This window comes from Passer montanus, unplaced genomic scaffold, assembly GCF_014805655.1.
Source record: "Passer montanus isolate IOZ18808 unplaced genomic scaffold, ASM1480565v1 scaffold20, whole genome shotgun sequence".
Classification (NCBI taxonomy): domain Eukaryota; kingdom Metazoa; phylum Chordata; class Aves; order Passeriformes; family Passeridae; genus Passer; species Passer montanus.
The window spans coordinates 4700726-4728014 of NW_024366592.1; the positions used below are offsets into that span (position 1 = coordinate 4700726).

Genomic DNA, 27289 nt, shown 5'->3' on the forward strand with positions numbered 1-27289 from the left:
GCAGTAGGTGATGGTCATGCCTCATATGTTTAGGAAGGGGCTTCCTGGGTACTAAAAAGCCTCATGCATTCCAACATAACCTTGACTTACAAAAATCTTCACATATAGTTTGTCTGTTCCCTTTATTCATATCAGGTTCTCCTTTCCTGATTATTAGAGATTCATATTCTGAGCCTGTGAAGGGGAATTAAAAAAACAACCCCCAGACTAACACAGCCCCTAAGTGCAGAAAGCAGAAAATAAATCCACATCTACCATGTGATCAATTACACATTACACCCTCTTCTACAAAGTTTTAGAAAGGCTTCATCATTTCCTTCACCTTTCAACTTCATCAGCATCACCTCCCTCTCCCGACACACAGCATGACTAGAGTAAAACCTTTTGTAAATGCACTGCACAAAACGGTGTGCAGCACACAAACAGCACCCCTTCCCCTTCTGATCTGCTTTTACTAAGTCCATATAATATTTTCACTACCAGGAACATAAACATTAAACACGTGTATGCATCTGTTCCTATGCAGCCTGCCAGCTCCCTGTGCTGAGCGAGGGCCGGCTCCAGCCCCGCGCTGCGGGGACCCGAAACGCCAGCACAGCCGGAGCTCCTCCGCCCCGCAAACACTTCTCTCCGTAACTTCGGGAGGTTTAAGGGCTGCTTCTGAACCAGAGACGCGGTGACAGAAGGTGGGGAAACCCAGGACGAGCCACACGAGCTTCCCAAGTGCCCGGGGCGCACGAAGCCCTTCCCCGGCCGGCCGGCGGGGCGAGCGCCGCGCCCCGATGGATCCGGGATGGAGGGACGGATCTCCCCCGGCCCCTTCACCCCGGGCACACCGGGATGGAGGGACGGATCTCTCCCGGCTCCCGCACCCCGGGCACACTGGGATGGAGGGACGGATCTCTCCCGGCCCCTTCACCCCGGGCGCACTGGGATGGAGGGACGGATCTCTCCCGGCTCCCGCACCCCGGGCACACTGGGATGGAGGGACGGATCTCTCCCGGCTCCCGCACCCCGGGCACACTGGGATGGAGGGTCAGGTCTCCCTCGCTCCCGCCGGCACTCCCCCGACCCGGAGCCCCTCACACCCCCGCCCAGCCGCCACTCAACTCGCGGCAGAGCCCGCAGCGCCTCCCCGCTGCCGCCCGGCCCCCATCCCTCCCTGCCTCCTCCCCTTTAGACCTCCACCCTTCCCTCCATCCCTGCCCGGCCGTACCTGGGTGCTGGAGCCGAGCTCCGGCGGCCGGCGAGCCCTCACAGCCTTGGCCGCGGTCCGCAGGCTGAGGGGCGCGCCCTGAGGGGGCTCCGCGCCCATCGCGCCGGGCAGGGCCGCCGAGACCATCGCGATGGGCGCCGGGCCGGCAGCGAGGGGACGGGCAGGGTGTGCCCGGGGATGGGCAGGCTGTGCCCGGGGATGGGCAGGCTGTGCCCGGGGATGGGCAGGCTGTGCCCGGAGCTTGAGGAGCGCCGGGACAGCGCCGGGCTTGGCGCTGCCCGCCAGCACCGCCGGCTTCTGCCGGGAGAGGGGGAGAGAGAAGCGGCATCGTCACCGCAAGGGCTGCAGAAGCACTCGGCCTCCCGGCAGCACGGATTTGGGGTTATTTCCTTTTTCTTTTGGTAGGGTTTACAGTTTTCCTACTGGCAGGGGAAGGTTCCCCCGCGTTGCTCGGGAAATCGCGGGATGCGCTCCGCGCTTCCAAAGTTGGGGGTTTGGGTTGGATGTTTTTCCCCGTGGGTTTTGCCTCGAGCTGATATCCTAGTATAAATGATCGTGGTATAAGTCTAGGTAATACTGCAGCTTCAATTAATAATAAATGGCTTAAAGAATGGTATTTTCAACTTTCTCTTCCTTTGGTCTGAATATCCATTGCACATGCCCACCGCACCCCAGTGCTTGGCGACTTCCTGAGTTCTTCCACCGTGACTGACTTTGGAGTCAGTTTGCTGCTTTCTCTTTAAAGTTTGCTTTTCCTCACAAAATTCCACTATTTTCCCAGTGGTGGGAATGATAATTATGATAGTAATGATAATTATGGTTGTTGTTATCATTATCATCATCGTCCAAGCTAACTTTTCTCCATAGCACCATTTTAACTCGCAGTTCTCTGTTTTTCTTAAGAGTTGTTCTTTTATATTGCTACAGAGTGGCTATTCCATCATCTGTAAAAGAAATACTTATTTTGATTATGAGCTTGCTATAGGATCTCTGACAAGATTTGTATTTGAGATTTCTGTAGGTACTATGAAGGTGCATATGTTAAATAATAGTGTGTGCATAAAATGCTCACTTTTGAAAAGGAAAAAAAAAACTTTTATAAAGTTGTTGCACTTTGAGTAAGCTTTTATTATTAATGCCATTTAGGCAAGCTAGGTAAATGTGCAAAAAATATGTCAGTTCTAGCCTCTTTTGATACCTTTAATTATTAAACATCTCGTCAACTAGAGTTGACATCAAAGGCACTTAATCCTGCAAACAGTTTTGCCCATGTTTAGCTTCATACACTGACCATGACTTTGGACTCCAATGCAATTACATGTTATGTACAGCCTTTGGGAAAGTCTGCTCTGCTGTTAAAGCCCATAAGAGTTTTGTTGTCAACTTTGTTTAAAATAGAATGTGTGCGTAAAAGTGTGTTTGTGTATGAAGTTATAGACATGCTTAGTTCTTTTCAGAATCAAGGCTGAAAACCTTACTACTGGGCATAAAGTAGAAGCCTTGTAGCACAAAACTTAGGTGATTTCTAGGAAGATATATCCCATCTTACCTTTAAACCACTGTAAGACTGGGAAGGCTTAGTGGAAATATATGTTTGCTCTGGGAACTATAGTATTTGTGTTTATATGAAATCACAAGCATATGCTTTACCAGAGATATTTGCTTCAGATTTTAATATACAGAAATTACTTGGTTTTGGCAAAGGTTGGTCTCAGTGATCTTTGAGGTTTTTTCCAACCTTACTGAATCTCTGGTTCTGTGATTCTGATGGCAGCATTACTCTAGTAATTGAGACATTGTAGAAATTGTTTTGAGCTTTCTTCATTTTTGTCTTTACCTTTCATTCTCCATTATCCTGACAATCATCCCAAGGAAGCATAGGCAATATTCTCCTTGTTCTCTATGCTGTTGTGTGTCATAGAAGTTTTGAAGAGAAAAGAGCTTTCTCTTCAAAACAGAAATATACCTGTCTGACAGTTTAAGAGTGCTCAAGTGAAGGACAAGAAGGTCAGGAATGTGTTTTATGTAGGAGGGAAAAGCTGTTTATGAGAAAATTCTATAAAACCCTATTTCTGTGGTTTGTTGTAGCACAGTTTTCCACTGGTGTTCCTTGCACTGAGTGCATGCCCCATGGTGTGCTGCTGCAGATGCCAAAGAGAATTGGGACAGCCTGTGGGAGAGCTCCCTGACCATCTCCTCTCCTGCTCTACAGAATATTTCCTTGCAAAGCACCTTACCCCTACAGTGACATAAAGCTCTCAGACTAAGATTCAGCCCTGTGGTGGTATTTTTGCTTCATGCCCTATGAAAAATGCAGGCTCACAGACTGTCTGAAAGTGCTGCACTTGGTTACAGTGCTAGAAATCCATTGCATAACTGGAGTTATTCCAGGAGGGAAATCCTAGCTCTGCTGCAGACAACCAGAGGTTTGCTGCTGACATCAGTAGCACTGGGTGGGGATTCTCTTTTGTGACCCTAGGAACATTTGCTATTCCTGATTGATCACTGTATTGAATAAATGTCTTTAAATGTTTGTCCTCAGACATGAACGTGTGGGTAACTGAATTAAAAACCTCTTACAGAAACACTCAGTATATTACTCTGATTTCATATTTTCACTTCTGAAGAAATGTCTTTTAATGTTTGTCCTCAGACATGAACGTGTGAGTTATTGAATGAAAAACTTACAGAAACACTCAGTATATTACTCTGATTTCATATTTTAACTTACAATTCTATAAGTAAAATTCTAGTGGTATTAATAGAGCTTTACTTTGTTCCCAGACAGTTCAGCAATAGAAAGCAAATAAAACTTCTTGACTCCAAAAGACAGAGGACCCTTGGTAGCTCAGTGGAAAGAACAAGCAAATTAAGTAGAAGTAGATTATTACTTTCTTGACTAACTTCAATAGCACCTAATTGCTTTTTGTCTTGTTTCAAAGGAGAGAATTAGCAGAGAAATACAAAAGCAGAAATTCTGTAAAGAAAAAAAAATTCACCACTCAAACTACCATCCATCCCTTACTCACTTGCTCTCCCTACAAGCAGTAACAGTGAGTCAGTTTTGGGTCTTTGTGATGCATGTTAACATTTTTCCTAACAACCTCACAATTCTGTCTATTCACGTGTATGCAACCAAAAGAGTGAAGGAAATAAAGATTACTGCTTGTTTCAGTCTAAGTTGTGATAAATATGAAATGCTTGTAAAACTGGAAAAAAAAAATTTGAATATAGGTTTTGTAGCTTTTCTAAGAAAATACAGGGGAAACATGTCCTTGGGATAGGCTTGCAAAGACCAATTGGCACACGCCTGTTACTTCCTGAGGGTACAATGTTATACTCAGTTTATTTAAATAACTGAAAATTTTAGAAACTAAATATGAAAGTATATAGAGAGGATCAGGTGCTCAAGATTAGCTTCCAAAATAGAGGTACAGAAAACTGTCCATTTAAGGAAAAGCAGCAACAGCATCTCTTCTGTATCTCTTTTATTAATTTTCTAAAATGTACCAATCAAAACTTTAAAAACAGCCCCTTTAATCAAACTGTGTTAATTAAGAGATGAGCTATTTTCATCTCTTCATGTTTTTTTCTTTGTAACAGACATTTTTACATTATAACCCTGAGGAGACATCGGTAAAGGAGTGTTGACAAGAAACAAAGATTATGATATGAGAGATGAAAATAATCCTCAACAAAACCTACATCTGCTGTATTCTCTTCTGACAGATTAATTAAAAGAATAATATTTGTTTTTAAAGAGAAATAAAATTCGCATTTTGAGAATCAGTCAGCATAACATATTATCAGATACTTTTGGAATAATGAACAATAAGATACTAAGCAAGCTTTGGCCACTGCAGCAGAAAACATGTGCTGGTACAATGGAAAAGCCAAAAGAGAGGAAAAAGAAAAGAAAAATAATTTTTGCTTTAAATGCTGGAAAGCAGGTCTCTGCTTCTCACCCACAGCATAATAGCACACACAATACACCAATTTTGAAACAGCGCCTTTTCAATAGCAACATGACTTTCATTTTCACTGCAGGATGCCACAGGCAGTCCAGAGTTTGAAATATGTATGCTGGTCACATGCAAACATGCCACAATGTGCTGGAAATCTGCCACTTGTTTATGATTTCCCATCTTGTACGTGGCACGATCTCAACTATTTAAAGCAGAGTTAATGTTTTTTCCCATATGTATCAAAATAACTCTGGCCTTCCTATTTATTAGTGCATGTAAGTCTACTCCCTGTCCCCTCCTTTCCAGCTAGGTCTGTGTTGTAAAGGTTTGCAAGTAAGACTGTAGCCTTCCAACAGTTTTAGCCTCAAATTTGATTACTCAAATGCTACTTCTGCTATCACAAACCACAAATCCTTCTGTTTAGTGAATAAAGCAATGGAGAGGGCAAGGGAGAAACTATTTGCAGGTTGCTCTGCTGTGACCCACACGCTGAGCAGTGGGGCACAGGTATGGGCACACACAGGCTCCAGCCAGGCTCCAGGTGCACAGCACTGCTTCTGGTGCACGGCTTTGTCCCCTTCATTGTCACTCTGCTGCAGTTTACATCACGTCTTCAAACACTTACTGAGCTGATGTCAACATTACTTCACACATGCATCTCAAATAAGAGCATGGGCATGCTCTGCAAGGGAGGAATTCTCAGCTCCTGGCTGCTGTCTGCCCCAGCAGTGATTTAAAACAAACACACACCTTTCAGCAAACCTTCATGTTTTCCTAGTAAAAGATGAGATCTGTTTAAAAAGGACCTAAAATTCACTGTCCATCACGTTTATATTTTAACACCTACACACTGTAGACAGAACCCTCAGTCCATTAATCTTTCCAGAATGATGCTCTGACAAAGCAGTTTGGTTGTGAAAAACTGCAACTGTTTACAGAGCAATATCAGGTTTTTTCCTTAGTGGGCCCATGGCTACGAGAAAACATTTGGCATAAGCCCAAATGTTTATTTAGCTTGCAGAACACTGGAGATCCCCTTTCAAACCAAAATGATGTCTTTGTCAATTAATAATGTATCATTCCACACTAATCTAATGCCATGCATGCAAACCAGCTGAACAGACCTCTCCAGCAATGAGAGCCATGGCCTCTCTTCATTTACCCAACAGTCACAATAAAATTCTCTTAAACAACAGAATATTTAATATTCAGAGAGTGACAATACACAAGCTCACTGTAAACATAGTCACAAGCTATGTCACTTTAGTACATTATCTAAGGATTTTGGTTCAATCCTATGAATTTCCATGTATTTCTCCTATATTTCCAAATTGCCAGTTATATATGTGGCTGATCCTGCCTGATCTGAGCCTTAAGTCATGAGCTCACCATCCTCATAACTTCACACGCTGAAACAAAGAAATGAGCAGGGCTTCAGCCAAGCACGTGTGTACACACAGGCACCCAGGAGTTTGGTTGATGCTTATGGAGGCAAAAGGCTCTGTAGCCTGTATTTTATCCCTGGAATCCCATAAAAATGCTTCCTTTTGCATATATGCCTTGGGCACCAGGTTATCAGTACCCAAAGACATTGAAACAGGTTCTCATACAAACAAAAAATGAAGACCGTGGCATGGGAAGATTTTATGCGCTCTTTCCAAAAATGCTGTACTTCATGTAAAGGTGTTCAAGACGTGCAACCGAGGAGGAGGAGGAAGAAGAAGAGGGGGAAGAGGAGTAAAAGGAGGAAGGAGGTGGAGGAGAAGGGTTTTAAAGAAGGTTGGGGCAGCTCCTCCTGCCAGCTGCTCGGTAAAGGACCTGTCAGTTTGATGCAAATGCTCCCCCAGCTTGGGCAGGGGCAGGGGTGGGGAGAAAGGAGGGGAGGGGGAAGAAATTTCTCGACAGAGATATTTTTAATGACCCCCAGGGAGAGGTCACCGTGGCGCAGGCTGACGTGAGGTAGCCGGGGGCAGGCAGCCTTCCTCCTCCTCCTCCCCCTCCTCCTCCCTTCTTCCTCTCTGGCATCTCCTCCCGTTCCCCTGCCCTTTCCTAAAGGAAGCTCCCAAAAGCACGATTAATAAACATCCTACTAGGTATGACTCGAGTGTTAGTTTTTGTAAGAAGAAATAAAGAATTTTAAAAATAGCTGAAGAAAATCTGTGACTCAATGGAAACAGCCATTCCAGGGCCGGACTGGCAGCCAAAGGAAGATGAGTGTTAAACACGGGCAGGAAGGTTTATGTGTGCTGAAGTACAATCTCAGCATTAATTGGTTGGGGGTTTTTTACGGCTTCTTTTGTCTGTTCGTTTCTTGTCCTTTTTTTCTTTTTTCCTTTTTATTTTTCTTTTCCCTTTCTCTTTGACAACTTCCTGCCTGCCTGTCATTAGAAGTAAGAATTTATTTCTTTGTCTCTGTCAGATATTAGTTAATTAGCCATCACTGCAGCAGGCTCAAGGATTTAAATACAAAGTGAAACTCATTCTAATCAAAACTGCAGCAAACTGGGGGTTTTGTTTGACTTCAACCTGAGTCAGTTATTGTATCACTGATGTACATATTGCATTACCAGCTGAGTGCTTTCAGCATCCCTCTATCAGTGTGAAATATTTAATCGGCACAAGGATCCAATCAGCACAGCAGAGGGGAAGCTAGTGTGTGCATTAATTTACTTCAGCTGAAAAGCAGTAAAGCAGGTCAGGAACATATAACCTCCTCCCTTTCCCCCTCCTCCTTCCCCTCCCAAACAAACACGCAGCACATCAGAAGAGTTTTGTCAGGGTGAGGGGGGAGGGATTGAAAGCCACCCTTTATGAATCCAGATAGGACAGTCAGACAATAAATTAGTCACTCCTGCCAAAGAATGACAAACACTGCCTGAAACAGAAGAGGGGAAAAATGCACACCACCACCACCACCCCCAGACTTGCCCCCCAAAATCCCTTCTCCAATTAATTACATTGTGTAAATGTTTTTTAATCTTTGACTCTTTTAAAGGTGAATGATTACCCCTTCTGTGTATGACATTGATCAGAAGGAAAGCACATGCCAGGAAACATTGAAAGTCTTTCTATTAAGGTGCAAGACAGCTTTTGATTTTCTAACCTGCCACATTCTCCAGGAAAGGCTGCCATTAATATTATTGGTATTAAAAATCGGGTTTAGAAGCATTCACAAGCCCTTCTGCACATCAGCAATTTTATACATGGCAGCGCACAACAGCTAAACTTTTCCCACTTCTAATTCTACCCTTGTATTTCTCTTCAAAGACAGTCAAGTTCCTTGTCTCCTCGGTATCATAATGAGAATACCAACATGCCATTTTCTTTCACAAGGGATCATATACAACCTGAATGTTACATGAACAAATTTGTTCAATCCTCCAAGCAAAACCATGGTGCAGAAACGTGACGACAGACGATGATTAAAGTTGCATCAAAAGCACCCCACCCCAGCTTGTCAGTGTGAGTGACCAAGCTCTCATTGTGGCTGCTCTCCAGGACAGGGCAGCAATAAAGAATTCATTAACAGATTTACGTAAAGAGAGAATTTTCCAAGCTGGTAAATACTGAAACAATGGTAACCATGGGCTTAGAAATACATATATTCAGTCAAGTGCAATTAGCCTTTAATTTCTGAACCCATTAAACATCTTGCTGAGTGCAAAAACCAATGCATTTTAAATGGTATGGCTAACTGGCAATCCACTCGTCAAAGCTTGGAATTAGCTGCTTAGTGACGTGCAAACAGCACTTTTTAACTAACACAGAGTAGGGAGGAAGAGGATGCTATTAAATGAGAAAAGTCAGACTGATATCATGGAACATTCTGGTAGTGCCTTTGCATCTTGGAGGAGGAGGGGGAACAAGGGTTGGGTTTTTTTTAATAACCTCACAAATAATCCCTCATCCTTTCTCTCTCTCAAACCATGCCAATGATCAAGGAAATGAGAACAAGGCGCTTGATTCGCAGCTGACTCTTTCTTCTTGTTACATCAGATCAAGAAGGAGCAGTGTAACAGGGAGGGGGGAGCCGATTTCTGCCTAGGAAACAAATCTACAAGCTGGCATTTTGTCTCCTACTCCCATTAATTAGATCTGTTTTCTGTCAGCAACAGAGCTTTAAAAACTTGCAACTGAGTTACATGTGTGCCCACTCACACACATGCTGCATATGTGCATCCAGAAAATTAAATATTATGTGTGTGGGATAAATTCCTCCTCAAAAAAATGGATCCCTATTTTTTTTTTCCTTAATCCCAAGTTAAAAATGTACAATAAGCTGCTAATTGTAAGACAGAGCCTGTGCTGAAGCCCCCAGTAATGTCAGCCTTTAGACAGGGAGCACTGTGTTCTCCAGCAAGTCTGCAAGGCTATGACATGCTTCTTTTAAACCCAACTCACCACAGAGGAAAAGTTTGGCTTGATCTCACTACAAATAAAGCAGAAAGCACATAGGCATCCTCTCGGCAGGCCAGAGGAGGGCTCCCTGCTATGTAACACAGCTATGTTCTCCCATAGCCCCAAAGCCAGAGTCCCCCTTTCCATTAGCAGCTCAAAATTTACACTTTTGCTGTTGCCAGCTTCAGTTTCTCATGATTTGCCTCATCCCATGCATTCAGGAGGACTGCATTCATATGGCTTATTTGTTGGTGAAAAACAGAACCACCTCTCTACACACAAAAACACCCTGGGTGAAAACCATATAAACACCAATGTACTTCTAATTTAAGTTTTAAGGAAACAAAGGCAGAGTGATTAAAGGCCAGGAATATGCAGCCAGCATAGGGAGACTAAGTGCTCTAGAACAAGCTGAATGTTTCCATTGTGTGAAACTCATTCATTATAGCTATAAGATGCAGGGCAGATATTTGCATTTCTAGAGCGGCATCTTGTCATTTTTAGATAAATCATGAGATCCAGATCCTTTCTAAATGGCATCAAGCTCACATTTCTTGATAATTTGCCTCCCTTTGTTTCAGTACTCTACCACTTTTCTTCTGCTCCCCATGGATGTCATTAAAGTTTGTATTCTATGTGTCTAGAATTCAGGGGCTTCCTATTTTTGCTTAAAAAGGCACTGATTCCTATGACCAAGCACTGCAAAAAGAGATGCAACTGAATGCAATCAGAAAAATGAACAATAAATTAATTTATTGTATCCAGTTCCAAAGCTGCTGCCTCTTAATTCACATTCCCTGTGCCCCATTCCTCCCACCAGTCCCAATCCAACCTTCACCCCAACCTGATAATTATTTCTTTGATTTCTCCCCCCTTCACCCCAGCTTAAAATCAAATTTGGAAATGCACATCTTCTTTGGAGTGGCAGGAAGAACCAGCAGTACAATAAACCAAGCCAAATCCTTCTTCTCCCCCTTTTTTCCTAGATAACACAAAATCCTCCTGAAATGAACAAATGTAACTGTGAACAGATACAGACTTCCCAGGGGATCAAACCATCAGCTCCTCAGTACACACAGAAATAAGTTAAATGGTTGATTTCCCCCAAGGGAAGGCAGGCCTTCAGTGGTGAAGTATTCCCATCAGAAATTCTGGATAAGTTGCAAAGAAAAGAAAAAAGTCCCTGCCTTCTCTCCAGAGCTGGTGTGGACATTTCTGCAGCAATTCTACATACACACGTTTCATCCCAACAGCATGAGCTTTTAGGATGACTCTGATTTTTTTAGTGCAGGCATGTTTGCATGGTGCACATGAAACTGCTCACAGCAACCTTCCAATTTCCCATCACTGCCAAGTACAGTTTTGGTGAAAAAAAAACAAAGCAGGAGGGCAAATAGAGAGCCCAACTGAGTGTTTACATCCAGGCACCTCCTCATTCCAAATGCAGGCTCTTGTGTCCCCCTGGACTGCCAAGAGACACAAGGGCAGAAGCAGCCAGAGGAACAGTCACCCCGTGCTCCTGAGCCCAGGGGATCCCACCCTTTTTGGCAAGGGAATGTCAGTATATGAAGGAAGCTGATTTTTCATGGAACCTGAAGTTCAGAGGACAAAGATGAAGGCAACTTTGTGGACAGGTTTGTTGCAAAAGCCATCAGCTGTTAGCACACTTTACTACTGAAAACTCTGTGGCTTGGCGGCACAAACAGCAGGGTTTTTCTACCCCAGCCTCTGAGTCTGCTCCTGGCTAAGCACACCAGGACTGGGGCTTTCATGATCTACATAAATCCCCTTCCCTCATTCTCCCAGCTTGATAACGTTTTCCTCTTTGAGGTATTGTGAAAATGAGCTTGTTAGCACCCATTAAATACTGCTTATTTCTATTTTGAGGACAAGTTAAATAAATTATTTTATCTTAACCCCACAGGATTATGACTGTCAAATCAAAGATAGTGAACTATCACCCTGTCTATCTCAAATATTTTCTCATGTCCTGCAAAGGAAACCTGGTGGAGATGAAGATGAGATTGCACAAGTCCAAGCATTTTCCTGTGTGTGTGTGGGCTTGGTCACAAAAAGAACTATGCAGATGGCAGAAACTTAATTTCATGTATTTTCCTTTCCACATGTTACATAAAAAGCAATCTACAGACCAAAAAATGTATAAAGCCCATGACCAGAGATGGGAGACACACAACAAGTAAAAAGAGGTGCTACAGGTCTGAAGAAGAAACGTGTTCAAAGAAGCTAGAAAGGATGGTAAAAGAGACATACAGAGACAAATTTCACTCAATAGCATTCTTGACATTCTGCTGTCAATGGAGTGAAAATAGTTGAAGTAGAAAACTTCTGAAAGATTCTCCTCCTGCATCATAAAATAACTGTTTATTACAAATTATAGAATGACAGTCATGATGAGTTTTGCAGGTGTTTGCAGAAGTAAAGGATGCAGAAGAATGAGTTGACAATGGACTTCCATCTCAAGACTTCCTACTTTCTCATACAATACATAGAGGATGACAATCTCAATAATTCTTTTTCTTCCTTCCTAGGATATCTGAGCATCTGTACATCATTCAAAGAAATCTCTACGATCCAGTGAAACTCCTCCAGAGGTAGGAACTCTGAGTATACATGTGGAAGGAAGCTGCAGGAGCTAAAACTGAAGTCACAGAAACACTCACATGATGTACCAAGTCAAAGCTGGAAACTGAACCTCCACATCACAAGCACAAAACTTTATTTATTGAGAGAGCACCTTCACTCCTCATTTATTTTTTTCCCTCAGTTGCACCACTTCATTTGCCATGTGGAGTATCAAAAAACATAACTGTGAGTGATCACATTGCTCTCTTTATCCAGCCTGAGGGCTGACTGTGCAGGCAGGCTGGCTGCCACAGCACTCAGGCAGCAACAGCACTGCTGGGGTTTTCTGCCTTTCAAGCAGGAGTGTTCAAAGAGGTAGGTTATCAAATAATGTCTTACCAAAAATATAAGGTGATGTTTAAAACCTGGCTGAATGAATACAGCCTGATCAAGCATCACCTCCTACAAAAGAGGGAGAAAGTGAAAATTGGGAACTCCAAGCCCTCTGTCTTTGCTCAGACCACTATTCAGTACATTACTTTTTTTTTTTACTGAGAGTATATTATGGCCTAGTTCTTCTAGGGACATGGGTGGTTCAGAAAGATTAAAAAAAATTAACTTCTCCTCCCTAGTCCTTCCCCCCATGACAAAGAATTCTGTGTAAGAACACACATGTGAAAAATCAAAAGCCAACTTAGACAGTTTGAGAATCCCAAGGAATACCACTTGACTAGATACAGATAGTTGATCAGTGGAGGATAATTGATAAGAGGAGGATACAGCATGTAATTGATAAGGATAATAAGATAATAATAATTGATAATAATAATAATTGGCAATAAGATAATAATAATTGATGAGATAATTGATAAGAGGAGATTACAGCTTGTAATATTTTTCTGTTAATGAGACTTCAGAGAATGCATGAAGAAACTATTTAGACTGACTGAACTGTGCAAATACATTAGCAGATGTAGAAAATACTGTGTACATTTAAGAAACAAGGGAATTATATGCTTTCACACTAACTTAATGGAAATGCAAATGATAAGACAATGCTTAAAGGGAAAGAAAGGTATACAACAGTATTGGGAAAGAATATTAAAGAGATAAAAGAGCTGCTAATGAAGGACTGTGTAGATCCTTGGAACTAACACAGTACACAGCCATTATTGTAGAGGCCAAAGAGAGAGTAACAAGGAATAAATAACACAGATCGTGCCAATGACAGCAAAATAAAATGGAATGTAGAAGAGAAAATGAGATGGAACAGACTGGGCTCACTGCAAAACAACAACAGGAGAGAAGCACAATGGCTGAGGAGAAGGCAATGACACACTATATTGCCATTGCCATCGCCATCACACATCAGGATGGAGATGCTTATTTAAAGCATATATAAAATTGAAATTATCTGCAAAATTTAGTCCCTAGTCTTCAGTTGTGTCTGAGCTAATTTCTAAACTACTCCCATGAAGAGTAATAGGAGAAAGAAAGACATTTGTTTGTTGAGTTTTTTGCTATTGTAGTGGCAAGCACTTGGATACTTTAGCCATGAGAACTCTACAGGGAGCTGCAGAGTGGCACTGATCTGTGTGTATTCTCAGAAAGGATTCAAGGACACAAAAAAGGGTGAAAAGCCGTCAAGAGAAGCTTCAGCAAATTTTCCCCTAACTTTTTTACATTTCACAATCAGAAGAAACATTTCCATTGAGTGCAAAACAGCACAAGCACTTAAAATACCAACCTCCATCAGTCAACCAGATCCTTTGCCTGGAACATTTATCCCAGACAGGAGCTTTCCTTCTGATAAAAGTCATTTTGCAAAGATGCTGAGTACAAAAAATGACAAAGTGGTCAGAAAGAACTGATGTCCTAACTTTCCAGTTCTGTAGTGCACCCTTTTTTTTTTTTACATTCCCATTTGAGTTAACCTTTTCTTCTGCAAGATTGGAACACCCTTCAGAGCACGAGGCAAGGATTAAGTGGCAGGTTTGTGCAGCAGCCCCCAAGGATTTGAGCTCAAATACAGGACAAGTCAGGAGTAGGAATGAAAAAGAAAGTCCTTGTTCAAGTTCCAAAATCATCTGTTGTGTAACTCCCAATTTGGAATAAGATTGGGCTGCAATTGTGTGAACAGTAATGACACAATTTAGAAAAAGAATGGGACAAAAAAGGGGCAACACCAAGTTTGCTCATTCCAGCGGATTCCAGCTGAGCAGGAGGTGTTAACAACCTGAAACAGTAGCTTCCTGCACACCTTCTCTGTAGATATTGTGACTATATTCAGCCCCATAGCATTTCACTCCTGCATTTCCCCACTTTTATTTTTTTTTTTCATAAGGGATTGAAGCCTTTAAAAGTAATTGTGAAAAAAATAAAGTTTAATAATGATGGCCTCCTCCAGGAGGTGAGGGAAACAGGTCATGTTTTACAGAACACAGTATGCCAATATGAATTCCCAGTTCTTCCAAGGGAAACCATCTCCTAGTCCCTTAATCCTCCTCCTGTGATACACCAAGTAACATGACTGCACCAGCATTCAGACAGCTGTGCCATAAACAGCAGCTCTACTAATTAAAGCTAACCTGTTAAAGGAAAAAAACCCTAGCTTTTAATACAGATGGATCTCCCACTTCAAATCCCACCCTTGCTGCAAAAACAACTGGACCTAAGTGGTAGAAGGGAGCACTGGGGAGGAAGAGGGAAAGAGGAGGGGAAAACATTACAGGAGAGTCCTGGTGTGGTGTTGGGGCAGCAATGGGCACAGGCTTGGTGATTGCACAACAAACTGTGAGGAAAGTGGGAAACAGAAAAGGGATTAAAGAATAAAGGAAAGAACATGTGCAGGAGCCTATGAGGACTAAGGAAACAAGCATAGAGCCTCTGTGCCTTTCACTGCTAGGCCAAGAAGTTTGGTGACAGTATTTCCAGTAGTAATCAACACTCACTTTTTCCAGTTGTGTGTGGAGCAGCCTGTGTGGAAACGTGTCCATTCCCAGCAGACTGCTGCCAATGATAATATGCAGACTCAGCAAAGAGGCTAAAGGCTGCATGGACACAATGAATAAATCACCCTCTCAACCCTCAGAAGATTATAGGTCTCTGTCAAGTCATTTAGATCTAAAATCTGACCTGCCTTAAAGCATTTATAGCTTGTCAGGGAATATGTTCTGTATATTCAACGGTCATTTCAAGGAAAATAAATCCCTTTATTACAAAGATTATTATATTTTTATACTTAATAATTCTAACAAAAATTTCTTCCTACAAAAATCCTTCATCAAAAGAGCTAATGTGCTAAAACTACATATCTCAGCTAAATAGACATCCCCACATAGGCACATCCACCTAGCAGACACTACTCCCAGACTTTTGCTGACATGATGAATAAGAAATAAATCACAGGAATAGGAGTCATCAAAAAAGCAACTCAATGGAAATTATTAAAAAATAAATCAGTCAAATGCAGAAGGATAGATGAGGCAAGGGAGAAACAGGCCATTGAGAGAAAGGCATTTGAAATGTCATGTTTCTTGACAGCATTCTTTCCAAAACCCAAAAGCAGGCTGGGCTGGAATGCAGTGCTGTGGTATAGGCAGATGCATTCAGTTTTCTTAACTAAAAGATTCAGGAAGAAACAACTACAGCATCAGAGATGCTTTCTTAATGTGAAGGTGGACAAAAAGGCAAGAGACAACGACTGCTGAATTCAGCAGGAGCTGAGTCTATAAATGGGCTAAGCAATCTGTAAATGGAAACTTTTCCAAGCTGGAATGAAAGTAAAGCTCCTAAGTATTTTAGCAGTGAGCATGACTGAACCTCCTGCTCCTCATGTATCATCCATTAACATCTGTCAATGCCATCAGTACCATCCATTAACATCATTGCATTCCGGGGCTGATTAGCATCTCCACTCTACAACATGATAGAAGTTTATTAGTTGATTGGTTATCTGGGGATGGTGCATATGTTGAAACAGGGCACAAATGTTCTCAACTGAGAGATTTGATTTATTGGTTTTTGATGTGCTCTAAGGCATGTGATCAATTTCCTAACAGAGTTTGGTGGTTACCATATAGTCTGGGAGTATAACAGGACTTGCAGTGCCACTGTGCATAAGCTGCAGAAAACAGGGCAAGTCCAGTCTGGAGTGACTGGGATATGGAGGGGGAGGAAACACAGAATTTGATGCTGACATGTGAGGCTACAGAGCAGGCAGTGCAGTCCTTATGCTGTTCCAAGAGCAACTCTGTGTCTGAGGAGAACAAAACTCAACCCAACTGTTTTAGACTGGCACATGCACATGTCCAGATGAGCCTTGCTGCTGGCATAAAGGGGAGATGAGATGCCCACTCTCAGAGCAATATGGATGCTGGGCCAAGGAGATGAAAATAGGCCTTCAGATTTCGAGATTCCATCTTCCAAGGTTTATGCCTCTCTAGTTCCCCATTTGCTGAACTATCACTGGCACACCTCCAGCACAGGGCACTTCTGGGCTACAGAGTCAGGAGCAACTTCTTGTCTTGGGTTGAAATACAACTGTCTGCCAAGGAAGGTGGGAATCTCACTTGGAATGGAGAATAATGACATCCTTCCCTCCAAATTATTATAATTTTGAAATTAAGGGGTTTTCAGGAAAAGATATGGGAAAAGGAGTAACAGTTCTGGAACAGCAGGTGTGGGAAATGCAAGCACAGAGAACTCCCAAGGCCTCAAACACACAAGCTCAAAGATTGAGATGGATACAGTGTGTGACCTAAGGCCTTGGATAAGACTTTAAGGTTTAGAATAGAAAAGTGAAACAGAAACAGACACAAAGTAAGAATAAAGATTTGTAGATTAAGCAGAAATATGTTTTAAGCAAGTAGAAATATGCCTTGTGTAAGCGAAAAATATGTTAAACAAGATAGTAGAAGATTTTGAAGTCTAGCAATAGAACTTGCTATAGAACTGGTAAAAAGTAGAAGATACACCAATAAGTTTCCATAACAGGACTTGCAGTGCCACTGTGCGTAAGCTGCAGAAAACAGGGTAGATAGTAGAAGATTTTGATGTCTAGCAATAGAACTTGCTATAGAACTGGTAAAAAGTAGAAGGTACACTAATAAGTTTCGGAACAGCAGGTGTGGGAAATGCAAGCACAGAGAACTCCCAAGGCCTCAAACACACAAGCTCAAAGATTGAGATGGATACAGTGTGTGACCTAAGGCCTTGGATAAGACTTTAAGGTTTAGAATAGAAAAGTGAAACAGAAACAGACACAAAGTAAGAATAAAGATTTGTAGATTAAGCAGAAATATGTTTTAAGCAAGTAGAAATATGCCTTGTGTAAGCGAAAAATATGTTAAACAAGATAGTAGAAGATTTTGAAGTCTAGCAATAGAACTTGCTATAGAACTGGTAAAAAGTAGAAGATACACCAATAAGTTTCTGTAGAATTATATGATTGGGTAAAAAGAGACACATTGCAGTAGAATCGTGTAAAACGTAGCAATTAACAATTGCTTTATGAAGATGCTAGTGAGCTTTATTAAATTAAATATCCCTACTGAGTGATCAAATTTTGATAATTCTAGCCCAGAAATTAAACAGTGAAATGTTTACTCATGTAAGTGCACTGTTCTTTACCTTGAAGCATCTGTTTGTTTAAAATTGCAGTCTCGGTGGGGAATTGTCCCAGTTTTAGAACAGCTGGATAAGAGTGGTGAGTAAGCTGCAGGAATTATATTCCTAAATCACAAAATGGGCTCACCTTGCCTTAGCCCAGGCCTTTATGCCTTAGACCTTGAACATCTCCTGATGTTCAGACAGAATTCCTGAACAGCTGCTGTTAACATTTCATTTGGCTTCAAACCTGTTACGAATGTTAAGTCTGGATGACACAAGCAGGAAAATTTGTGTATTGATCTGAGGAACAGTCCATTTAAGTAGAGACATCACCCTCTAGTTGTTCAGGAGCCAGACAGACACAGTCAGGATGGTCATAACTTGTCATTTGACAAAATATCCTGCCATCCCTAAAGAGGATGTGCTGTCACCATGCACCTACAGCAACCATCTTCCCCCTACTTACAGGCTGCTGACTAGCCAGCATTCCCCAAAGCAGGCACACATTGCCTCACCTTCCCCCTTGCCAAGACTGCCAGTTAGTTGCTCCTGCTTTTAAATTAAAAACAGCTCCTAATATACGCTCTCCTTGGTACACTGGCAACATGCACAGTCTTTTTGGCACAGCCTTGCACAGAAATCCTCCTGCCTTGGAAAGTTCTGGCTTTCCTTGAGAGACTGCAATGAAATGCAAGAGCAGTTTTGGCTCAGAAGGAGGCTGATCCTGTTAGGATTGCCCATGCTGGGCAATGAAGCTTGGATGTGACATTATCCACAAGGACGTTTGCAATCTATGCAGGAGACAAAGCAAAGTGACCTGGACAAACTCATTGTCCTGGCAAAGAGCACAAGAACAAGCAAAAGTTGACTCATGGCAGTAGAAATCGGCCCTCATATCATCGTTACTAAACTATAATTAAACATCTCCATTTTTTAAAATCACTCATGATTCTTTTTAAGGGCTGGCAAAAGGAATGAAAATTTCCTACCATTTCATACAGAAATACTTTTTAATTATTTTTTAAACCATTTTCATGTTGAAGTAAAAAAGAAAAAAGTTCTCACAATGCCTGGCTTTTTTCAACTGGCCAATAATTGAAAGGACAGGAGCTGATAATATCACTAATTGATAGGACAGTACAGGAAAAAAAAGGTGATTTTTAGGACAATCAGTCTATATTGTGTTATATTAAAATATCAAGAGGCATGTGTCAGCTCAGCCAAAAGCAACCATGAAAAATACATTGTTTATGAAAAAGACAAGCCCTTCAAGGGCATTTACAAACTTTCTATGGCATCAGCAGGAAAAGGGATGTATTTAACCACTGACTGCCACCATGCCTGACTTCCAACAACAGAATGCTACAAGAGTATTTGTATCTTCCTTGTTCTTTTGCTATGTTTCTTCACACATGGGCAAGAACAAATGAGGGCTGCACATCTTCACTAGCACCTTGAGGAATTGCTGTCCCTGAAAAGCAGCTACATTTACCTTGGAGGCTGGCCCAAGCATTCCAAACCTGGTTCCATTTTTCTGTGGACAGGCTCCTCTGAAAAAGCCTTTGCAATGACTGCTAGAGGAAGCCTGTGACATCTGCAGGGCAGTTCCACCAGTGCCTCAAGATGTGAATGAATTAAGTTCCAGCCCAAAGCTGCTTAGCCAGACATGCACAGTAATTCAGGTCTAGCAGAAAATCTGTGCAGGGATATACCAGAATTCCATTGAGCAACCTCTGGTTTCCATCCCACGGGCTGTCATATCCTGCTGGCTGTCACACAATGGTTAGGACATGACTATCTGCAGAGCTAAATGTTTTAAGGCAACTTTAGGATTATGTGACTATCAGATCACATTGCACCATTCAGAAAACCTAATTCAGGAATACCGTTGAGCATGAGCATGAAGTTACAATTTTGTCCTGGAAGCTCTCTAAAACCAAAGCAAAACCTCAATTTAAGTATCTCAAGTAATAGCACCTATTATTTTACTAAGTTCATGGCTTTCAGTCTTGAAAATCCTCATCTTATTTCCAGCTTTAGCTTCCAGCCACTTAAACTTTTCTCCCAGCTACACAGAATAGCTGCCTGCTAGCTCAGATGTTCCTGTGCTGAAAGACAGAGACAATGATTCTGGTTTTCTCAATACCCACAGCAGGCACTAAGTTTGGGGTAGAATATAAGCCTGGTTTTTTACCTGAGTTGCTCAGGAGTTTCACTTGTAGTTGTAACCAAGCTTGCAAGAGCCTCTGACATGGCCAGAATTTTTGATGGGTGCCTCGCTGTTCTAGGATTTTGTATTTTAATCAGATTTAGGGAGCCAAAGAGGGCTGAGTGTGCAGGAGCATGTGTCATTCACGTGCAGTGCAGTGTGCAATCCAGTCTTTTTGCTTTCCCAGCTCCCAGACATTTACATTCTGGCAACATCTCACTTTAAGTCCCCAAATACCCCCAGCCCAACAAAGAACAAACACCAGCTTCTCTGAAGCTACAGCAGAGAGAAAATGGCAGCTAAAAAAATGCATAAGGCCAACTTCAAAGTTGCTGAATTTGGTGCTTGGGCTTTGAAAAACCTGTCATTTGGGAGGAAGGGTGGGAGGCTGCTTTTTCCCCCTCCTTTTCATTAAATAGCTTTTCAGAACTTGGGAGAGCTACAGCTCTCATTATGGATTCCTCCTTCTGGAAATAAATACTTGTGTGAGTTGTCACATTAGTCAGTGGATAGATGACAAAAACAAATTACAGCCTGGCACGGAACCATGCATTGTGTGTGTTACAGCAGAGTTTCTGCTGTTACAAAGGTGGTTGAGTCTGCATGTCAGAGGGTGGAGTCTTTTCCAGGAGCAGAAGTCCTATAATGAGGGACTTCCCACAGAAAAAGCAGAGAATCATGATTGTGTTTCATTCCTTTCCCCTCAAGGAGATATTACACCAACTCCCCATATGGCTCAGTGCTGCAGAGGGAAATCCTACTCCTGCAATGCTTCTTCCAGCTCTCTGAAGTCAAAAACAAGCTAAACAGTCCCACAGCTCACTTCAGCCTTTAAATAAGCTGGGGCTCTCCAGAGGGATGGGAACCAAAAATTTATTTGTCTTTTCAAGGTCCACAGAATTTGTCACCTCTTTCTCTCTCATTGTACTCCTTTCAATCAGTTTGGGTGTCAGTTATGATGCCAAAATCAAATTATTTTTCAAAATTAAGAAGATATAAAAAACATGTCCATAGTCCAACCCTCACTGTGAACAATTAGTTTTTTTACATCTGAGAGATCAACATTCTGGATTATTACCTGACTGGTCCTCTGCAGAAAAGATGAGCCCAACTGCATTCCATGCATGTATGAAAATAGTAAATGGAGTTACTTAAATTGCTCCTGGAGCAGCTGGAAGATCTGCTGTTCCTGTGACATGCCTTCCCACTGCTGTGCTGCCATAACTCTGGAAGTGGAAACTACAGTGTGGGACCTACAACTGTATCATTCCTCACCAGTGAGGGATGTGAAAGAAACTCCTAGCCTGCCTTCCATGCATTTCTCTAACCTTAGGATTGTTCAAATATTTCTGAACAGGTCGCTGAATGCAAATGAACAAAATTTAAAAAACAATCAAACCCAAAAAAATTTTTGCCATTCACATTCAAAATATTAACAAAAATAATTGTATTGAAATGTTGTATCCCCAGCTAATCACAGAAACAACTTACAAATATGGGACTTTATAAAAGTAATAAATTGTGGGGGTTTGTCTCCTTTAATAGTTGTGTAGGAGTGGTGTGGTCAAACTTCCAGAAATAATCACTAGAAATTCAATTATTTGTACAAATTAAAGTGGAGAATTTATTGAATCACATGATTCCTACAGCTAGGGCTTTAAAAATAAAGTCAAGTATTGTATGACACACAATATCTCTGCTAGGGCTGGCCTCCATTTATATGCTATAAATTCAAACTAGGCAATGAAAATAAATTTTCCAGCACCATTTTACCTTATGCTGCTGTTCAAAGCTCACATTTCAGTCCTTACTCATTCTTGGTGAGTCAGAAGCTTTTCATGCTTTTAACACTTGTGTATCAAACCAGGCCAGAACTTCAATCACTGCAAGCAGTGACAAAGCATCAACGTTCCTCTGAGCCATCATCACCACTCCCATGTCTGAGGAACTCTGCACAAGGGCTAAGGACTGAGCATAAATGTGAATATGCAGGTGAACTAAGCACACTGAAGCCAATTTTGCATTTCCTAAGGATCAATACTGAGGATTTTAGAGACTGTCTTGGCAATGTTTGTCAGCCTGTGCCAAGGACACCATGGTCTGGATTCACACTGTTGGCATCTGAAATGCCAAAGCCCTGAGTGCTTCTGTGCCTGGGCCCAAGTTTTCTTAATACAAGCAATTAGGTGTTAGTGCTGTTATAAAATATTTATATTATGTGATTAAAAAGACCCCTCAGTTTAAATCACCTCTTTGCCATGAGCTCAGAGTAACACAGAGGTACAGTTATTTACTTGAGGGGATTTTGCTTGTTTGTTTGAACAAATCTCCAACAATGAAAGAAGGCATAGGCAACAATGACCTTTTGTTTACAGAGATATAATATTGCCAGATTTTATGCTTTACAGGATTTTGCTAACTGCAGCAGAGCTCAAAAATAATACCCAACAGTTTTTAAAATTCCTCTCCAAGAAAACAGTAACATCCACATCTAACATCCATAACAGTGAACTTGGAGACACCAGGTAGGAAAGTATCTGGTTTGTTCCTGTTATTTTATTTTATTTTATTTATAGCCCATTGAAAACAGAAGCACACCCAAACACATGTTTAATAATTGCCCTTAATGGCAGCCATGTAGCTCTGTCTTAATGATTAGTCTGTAATGAAATATTTGAAAGCACTGAGCTGCCTCACAATACACTTTGCACATAAATGCAAATCAATAAGAAATATGAGCACTGTCTTTCAGACAGCTTCAGGTCACCATACAGTCTCCTGCATTTTGTTTTGTTTAGTTTTTTTTAATAGTAGTTAATGACGACTGCTTACAGCAGACTGGTAATGATTTTCAGGCTCTCTCTTTTCTCCTCACTATATCCATTTCCAAGGCTATAGACTAAATTAATTGATATTCTTAAATTATATGAGTATACTGGTGAATTTTAGCACTCAGTGTTGTCCTTTCAGAGGACAGAACTGAAGGAATATTTTTCTGTGTGTCTTTCAGCCACCAGGGACAATTGCTGGGACCGAAGTGCCCCTATGCCACAGAATCATAGAATCACTGGGGTTGGAAAAGACCTTTGGGAGCCCTGAGTCCAACTGTTAAGTTCTGAACATCAAATCAGATGTGGGGGTCTGGAACACAGTGAATCAGACCAGAACTCTCACAACACCATGTCTGAAAAAGTCTTTGGATGCTGGAATCAGGGTGGAGGAGTGAAAATCTCACTGTGTCTGGTTTAATAATATTCTAGGTTCTAGATTTTCCTTCTCAGCTTTGCACTTCTCAAAACCAGCATGAACTCCTGAACTATAAAATCAGGGGAAGTGGCTGCACTGCTTCTGTTGGGAACCCTCCAAGCACTGTTCTAAAGAAAACAGCTTCAGGGCTGAATGGTCAGTCCCAGTGCACAAGACCAGGCTTTATGAGAAGTGCTGGACCAGTTAATAAATAACACAGGGAGGTTTTGTTTTGAATGACAGCTCCCAACACTCTTCAGAAAAAAAAAGAAAAAAACAAGTACAAAATAAATTAAAGCAGAGTGGATAATTTAGATAATCCAGTCTCTGCTCTGAATAGAATCTGTGGATCTCCTGAGATTATTTCTATGACTTCTAACTGTGTCCTAATTCTGAAAACTTGGCAGAGAAGGTCAGACATCAGGAGGAACATCTCACATTACTGAATTTGTCTAATGAGGACAGAGAGTGGAATTGAAAAATCACAAGTTCATCGAGACCAAACTAGAAGTGTGGCTTTATCTTTGAGGATTTATCTATTTAGAGGGAGATTTGACTACGTGGTTTCCTTTTACAGCACAGAGCCAGAGCTTTGCTCCAGGGAGCTGTGATGCTTTGGAGAATCCGTCTTTCACTGAGTAACAGGTTCCTTGGAGAACCCTGACATGCCCAGGTTTCATGCTTGTGCACAGCTGAAACACTTTTTCATTTGCCTCCTTGTGTCACTGAGTCCATCTTGGTATCTATTAACAGTTTGAGTATGAAAAAGGGTTTTTTCTGATTTCTTCCTTTTTTCAACAAAGCGTTCAGATATGCAGATTCTAAATTTCATATTACCTAATGGGCATTTAATCTGCTTTTTAAAGATGCATACTGGGAGAAAAACTACAGATTCCAGTTTCTGAATATCTAAAAGAAAAGGCTTCTCATGTTAAGAAAAAGATCAAGGTTTGAAAGATAGATTTAAAAGAACTTCAAGAAAAACAGTTTCTAAAGACTGTTTCTATGCCAAATGTAAGTGTTGCAAGGAGGAAAGACAAGAGAAACAATTTATTGTGACACAGTAATAGTAATGCAACAGTAAATCATCTGCAGTCTCTGCTTGTCCTTTTCTCAGCCCTTCTACCATGCCTTTCTCCTCCCTCTTCTTCCTAGGGAGGCTTGAATCCATCTTCCTTCTTCTAAATCCCACAATTTTAATCCTAAAGTTTACCATATTTTCTAACTGGTGTGTTTTTATCTTTTTTTCAGTAGAAAAACAACTAAAGGGAAGGTTCTGTTGCAATCAGTGCCATTCTTTCTCTGATGGCCAAACACAAATGATGGGGAATTTATATTGGAGAAGCCAGTCCTGACATTCTGCACTCTGAGCACTGTGCTGACTCCACCATTGGAAAATGTTACTGTTAGACCAGGAAAAGCTCCAGAGGGTCATAAGGTACTAAACATAGCTTCATTGATGACCAAAGATAAAGAAAACCTTAAACAAAAGGAATTATTAGAATTATGTTGCTTCATATTTGCATGGAAGAGACAGAGAATGTGAGAGAGGTTTGCTAAATCCTAACTGGCTTGGACAAAGTAGGTGGAGATTCACTGTTTGTGTTTCATCCAGCATGAGCAAAGGCAATCCAATTAAACCACTGGAAGCCAAGCTGAAAAGGGAAAAGTCTTTCAGAAGGACACTGTGGGTGCTGAGAGCTCTCATGGGATCACGGGAGGACTAGGGATCCTCATGGAACAGAATGCACCAAGGGTGTCTCAATCCATGGGGACTGTGTTTGGATCAGGAAACCTGAGATGAAAGTGTTAGAAAACTCTTTGATAAAATATCCCAAATAACTGTCTTGATTTATATAACTCTTTGATTTAGCCTCTGGCTGCTAACACAGACACTGATGGACACCCAGTCTGACCCAGGGCAACCATTATTATGTTCTTAGACTAGTAATCATGTCTTTGGTTTTTAATTTGATTTTTGTGAATGATATGTATAGAGAAGAACGTGGTTTGCAGAAAGCAGGATGCCTTTGAGGTCATAATGTTTAAGAACACAATTTTTTTTCAAATGCAAACCTGATTTTGAGTCAGTGAGAGCTGGGTAAGTAGGGGAGTTCTGAATCATTTTCCAAGTATTAAATGTGGGTATTTGAAAGTTGTATGAGGAGGAAAAAGAGATCAGTCCTAGCTGATGAAGAAAACATAAAATCAAAAATATTTTAGGAGTGAACGTAATAACAGCTGCAATTTTCAGAAAGGCTTATTTCTGATTATGGTCAAACAGAAAAAAAATCAATTAATAATTTTCTTTTTAAGGAAGACCTTTGTTTGTTAATTAATTTGAAAAATCTTTCCCTTTCATGCAAATGCTGAGTTACCTATATTTTATCTCATTGGTTACTGTGCTGCTTTCAGCCTAACCTCATTGAGCAGAGCTGAAAAAAATTCAAAACAGCAGAAGAGTCTGGCAGGGGACTGAACTGTTCTCCCACCTTCCTGAACTGAGGGTGTGCAAGTAGCTGGAAGCTGGCAAAAATTCTGAAGCCATTCTGCATCTTCTGCATCCTGCCTGGGGTCAATGGTTTGTCTCCTACTTGACTGGTAGAAACCCAAGTGAAAAACACAGTGGGCTGTCCACATGGCCCTTGAGAACAAATAAACTGGATGTCCTTTCAGAACTATGAATTTGGGGGATCAGATGTCTTCCTCATTTAAACTGGGATTAAATGACACAGCGCAGGTGGTAATTTTGTAACTACACAGGAAATCTCAATATCTACCTTTGAATACTCCTTGGTCCTCAAATAAAAACTTTTTTCCTAGTTTATTCTTCTATAAGTACAATGTTTGGATCTGTGGAATAAACCAGTGAGACTCATGGAGGAAAAGTTCATATTTCTATGTATGTCTCCACTAGAAGATCACAAAAATTATAGAGGATAAACAAACTCTTGACTTTCCTCTTTGCCAAGCTGCCACTTCTTTAAAGGGCCCAATGTATGTGTTATTTCTGATTCAGATCTATACAGTGTTTTGAAACCAGACTGCACATTTGAATCATAAGAATATTCCAATTCAAGAAACCAACTGGCACAGAAACAGGAAATGCAGGATGTCATTATACTTCCCAGTCTTCCTTTGGATACCACTGCCAGTGTATCTAACTACAGGGATTGATCTTAAAGAGTGACAGAGGGTCCCTCTGCTCTTTTAAATCTCTCCTTGGCCATACATTCCTGTAAATGTAGCGAGAAAGGGGAGGGGAAAGGGAGAAAGTAGCCTCCAAATGTCATGCCAAGAAAAATACCAAGTTCATGAGAGCACCAGCTTTGGAAAAGCAGCTGCAGTGTCAGGGCAGTCACACACAAGGCCTTCCTCCTTCAGCATTCATCCATTATTTTAAGCTTTACCCCATGAAAAGGCACAAGCTCATTTAAAAGTCCACACTGAGCTTTTGCTGAGCCGTGAATTCAACTTTATAGCCAGTTTCAAGCAGCTTTGACAGAAGTTACATTAGTAGCAGGAGGTGTGCATGAAGCCAACTCCTGGCCAAGTGGGAGCAAATATCCTGTTTTCCTCCTGGTCTGTATTTTCAGAAAGAGCAACAGGTTCTACTGAAAATGGATAGTAAGCTGAAAATCAGCTTCATATTCATAGCTAACCAAGAAGAAAAAGAAATCTTACAATGTGAAACGTAGTTATAGATTACTTCTACAGCTTCAGTTCTCCTGAAAGTAACACCTTGGTTTTACTTCTGCCAGAAGTAATGAATTCATTGGGCATTTTCTCCAGGGAGACATAGAGCTGCAAGGGGTGAGTCTTCCACTCTTTTAAAATATTACATAGAAATGTCATCGAGGAACTTTCCTAGAGCTTTATGAGAAAAAGAAAATAAAAAATCACACCACTGTGGTAGAGGTACAAACAGATTGCAGTAATTGATACACTGATTAAAAGATTCCTTGAGGATTTTTTTTTTTAAGATCTAGGCTTGAATCTGTTTCTTCCACTCTGGAGACCAAGATTTCCTGTGTGCATTACACACAGGAACAATAAACACAC

At 41.3% G+C, this 27289-nt stretch overlaps 1 protein-coding gene across 3 annotated transcripts in view; it reads right to left on the reverse strand.

Moving 5' to 3' along the window:
• The window catches only part of PHF21B (PHD finger protein 21B), a 155101-nt gene that overhangs the window by 61185 nt on the left and 66627 nt on the right, over positions 1-27289 (reverse strand). The window contains exon 1 of one of the 3 annotated variants that reach the window (XM_039708126.1): positions 1217-1611. The exons of the other annotated variants lie outside the window; for them this stretch is intronic. Within the exon in view, the coding sequence (XP_039564060.1) occupies positions 1217-1342 (126 nt within the window). The 5' untranslated portion in view covers positions 1343-1611. Of the gene's footprint in view, positions 1-1216; positions 1612-27289 lie in introns of those variants that run through there. 3 annotated transcript variants of the gene reach the window in all.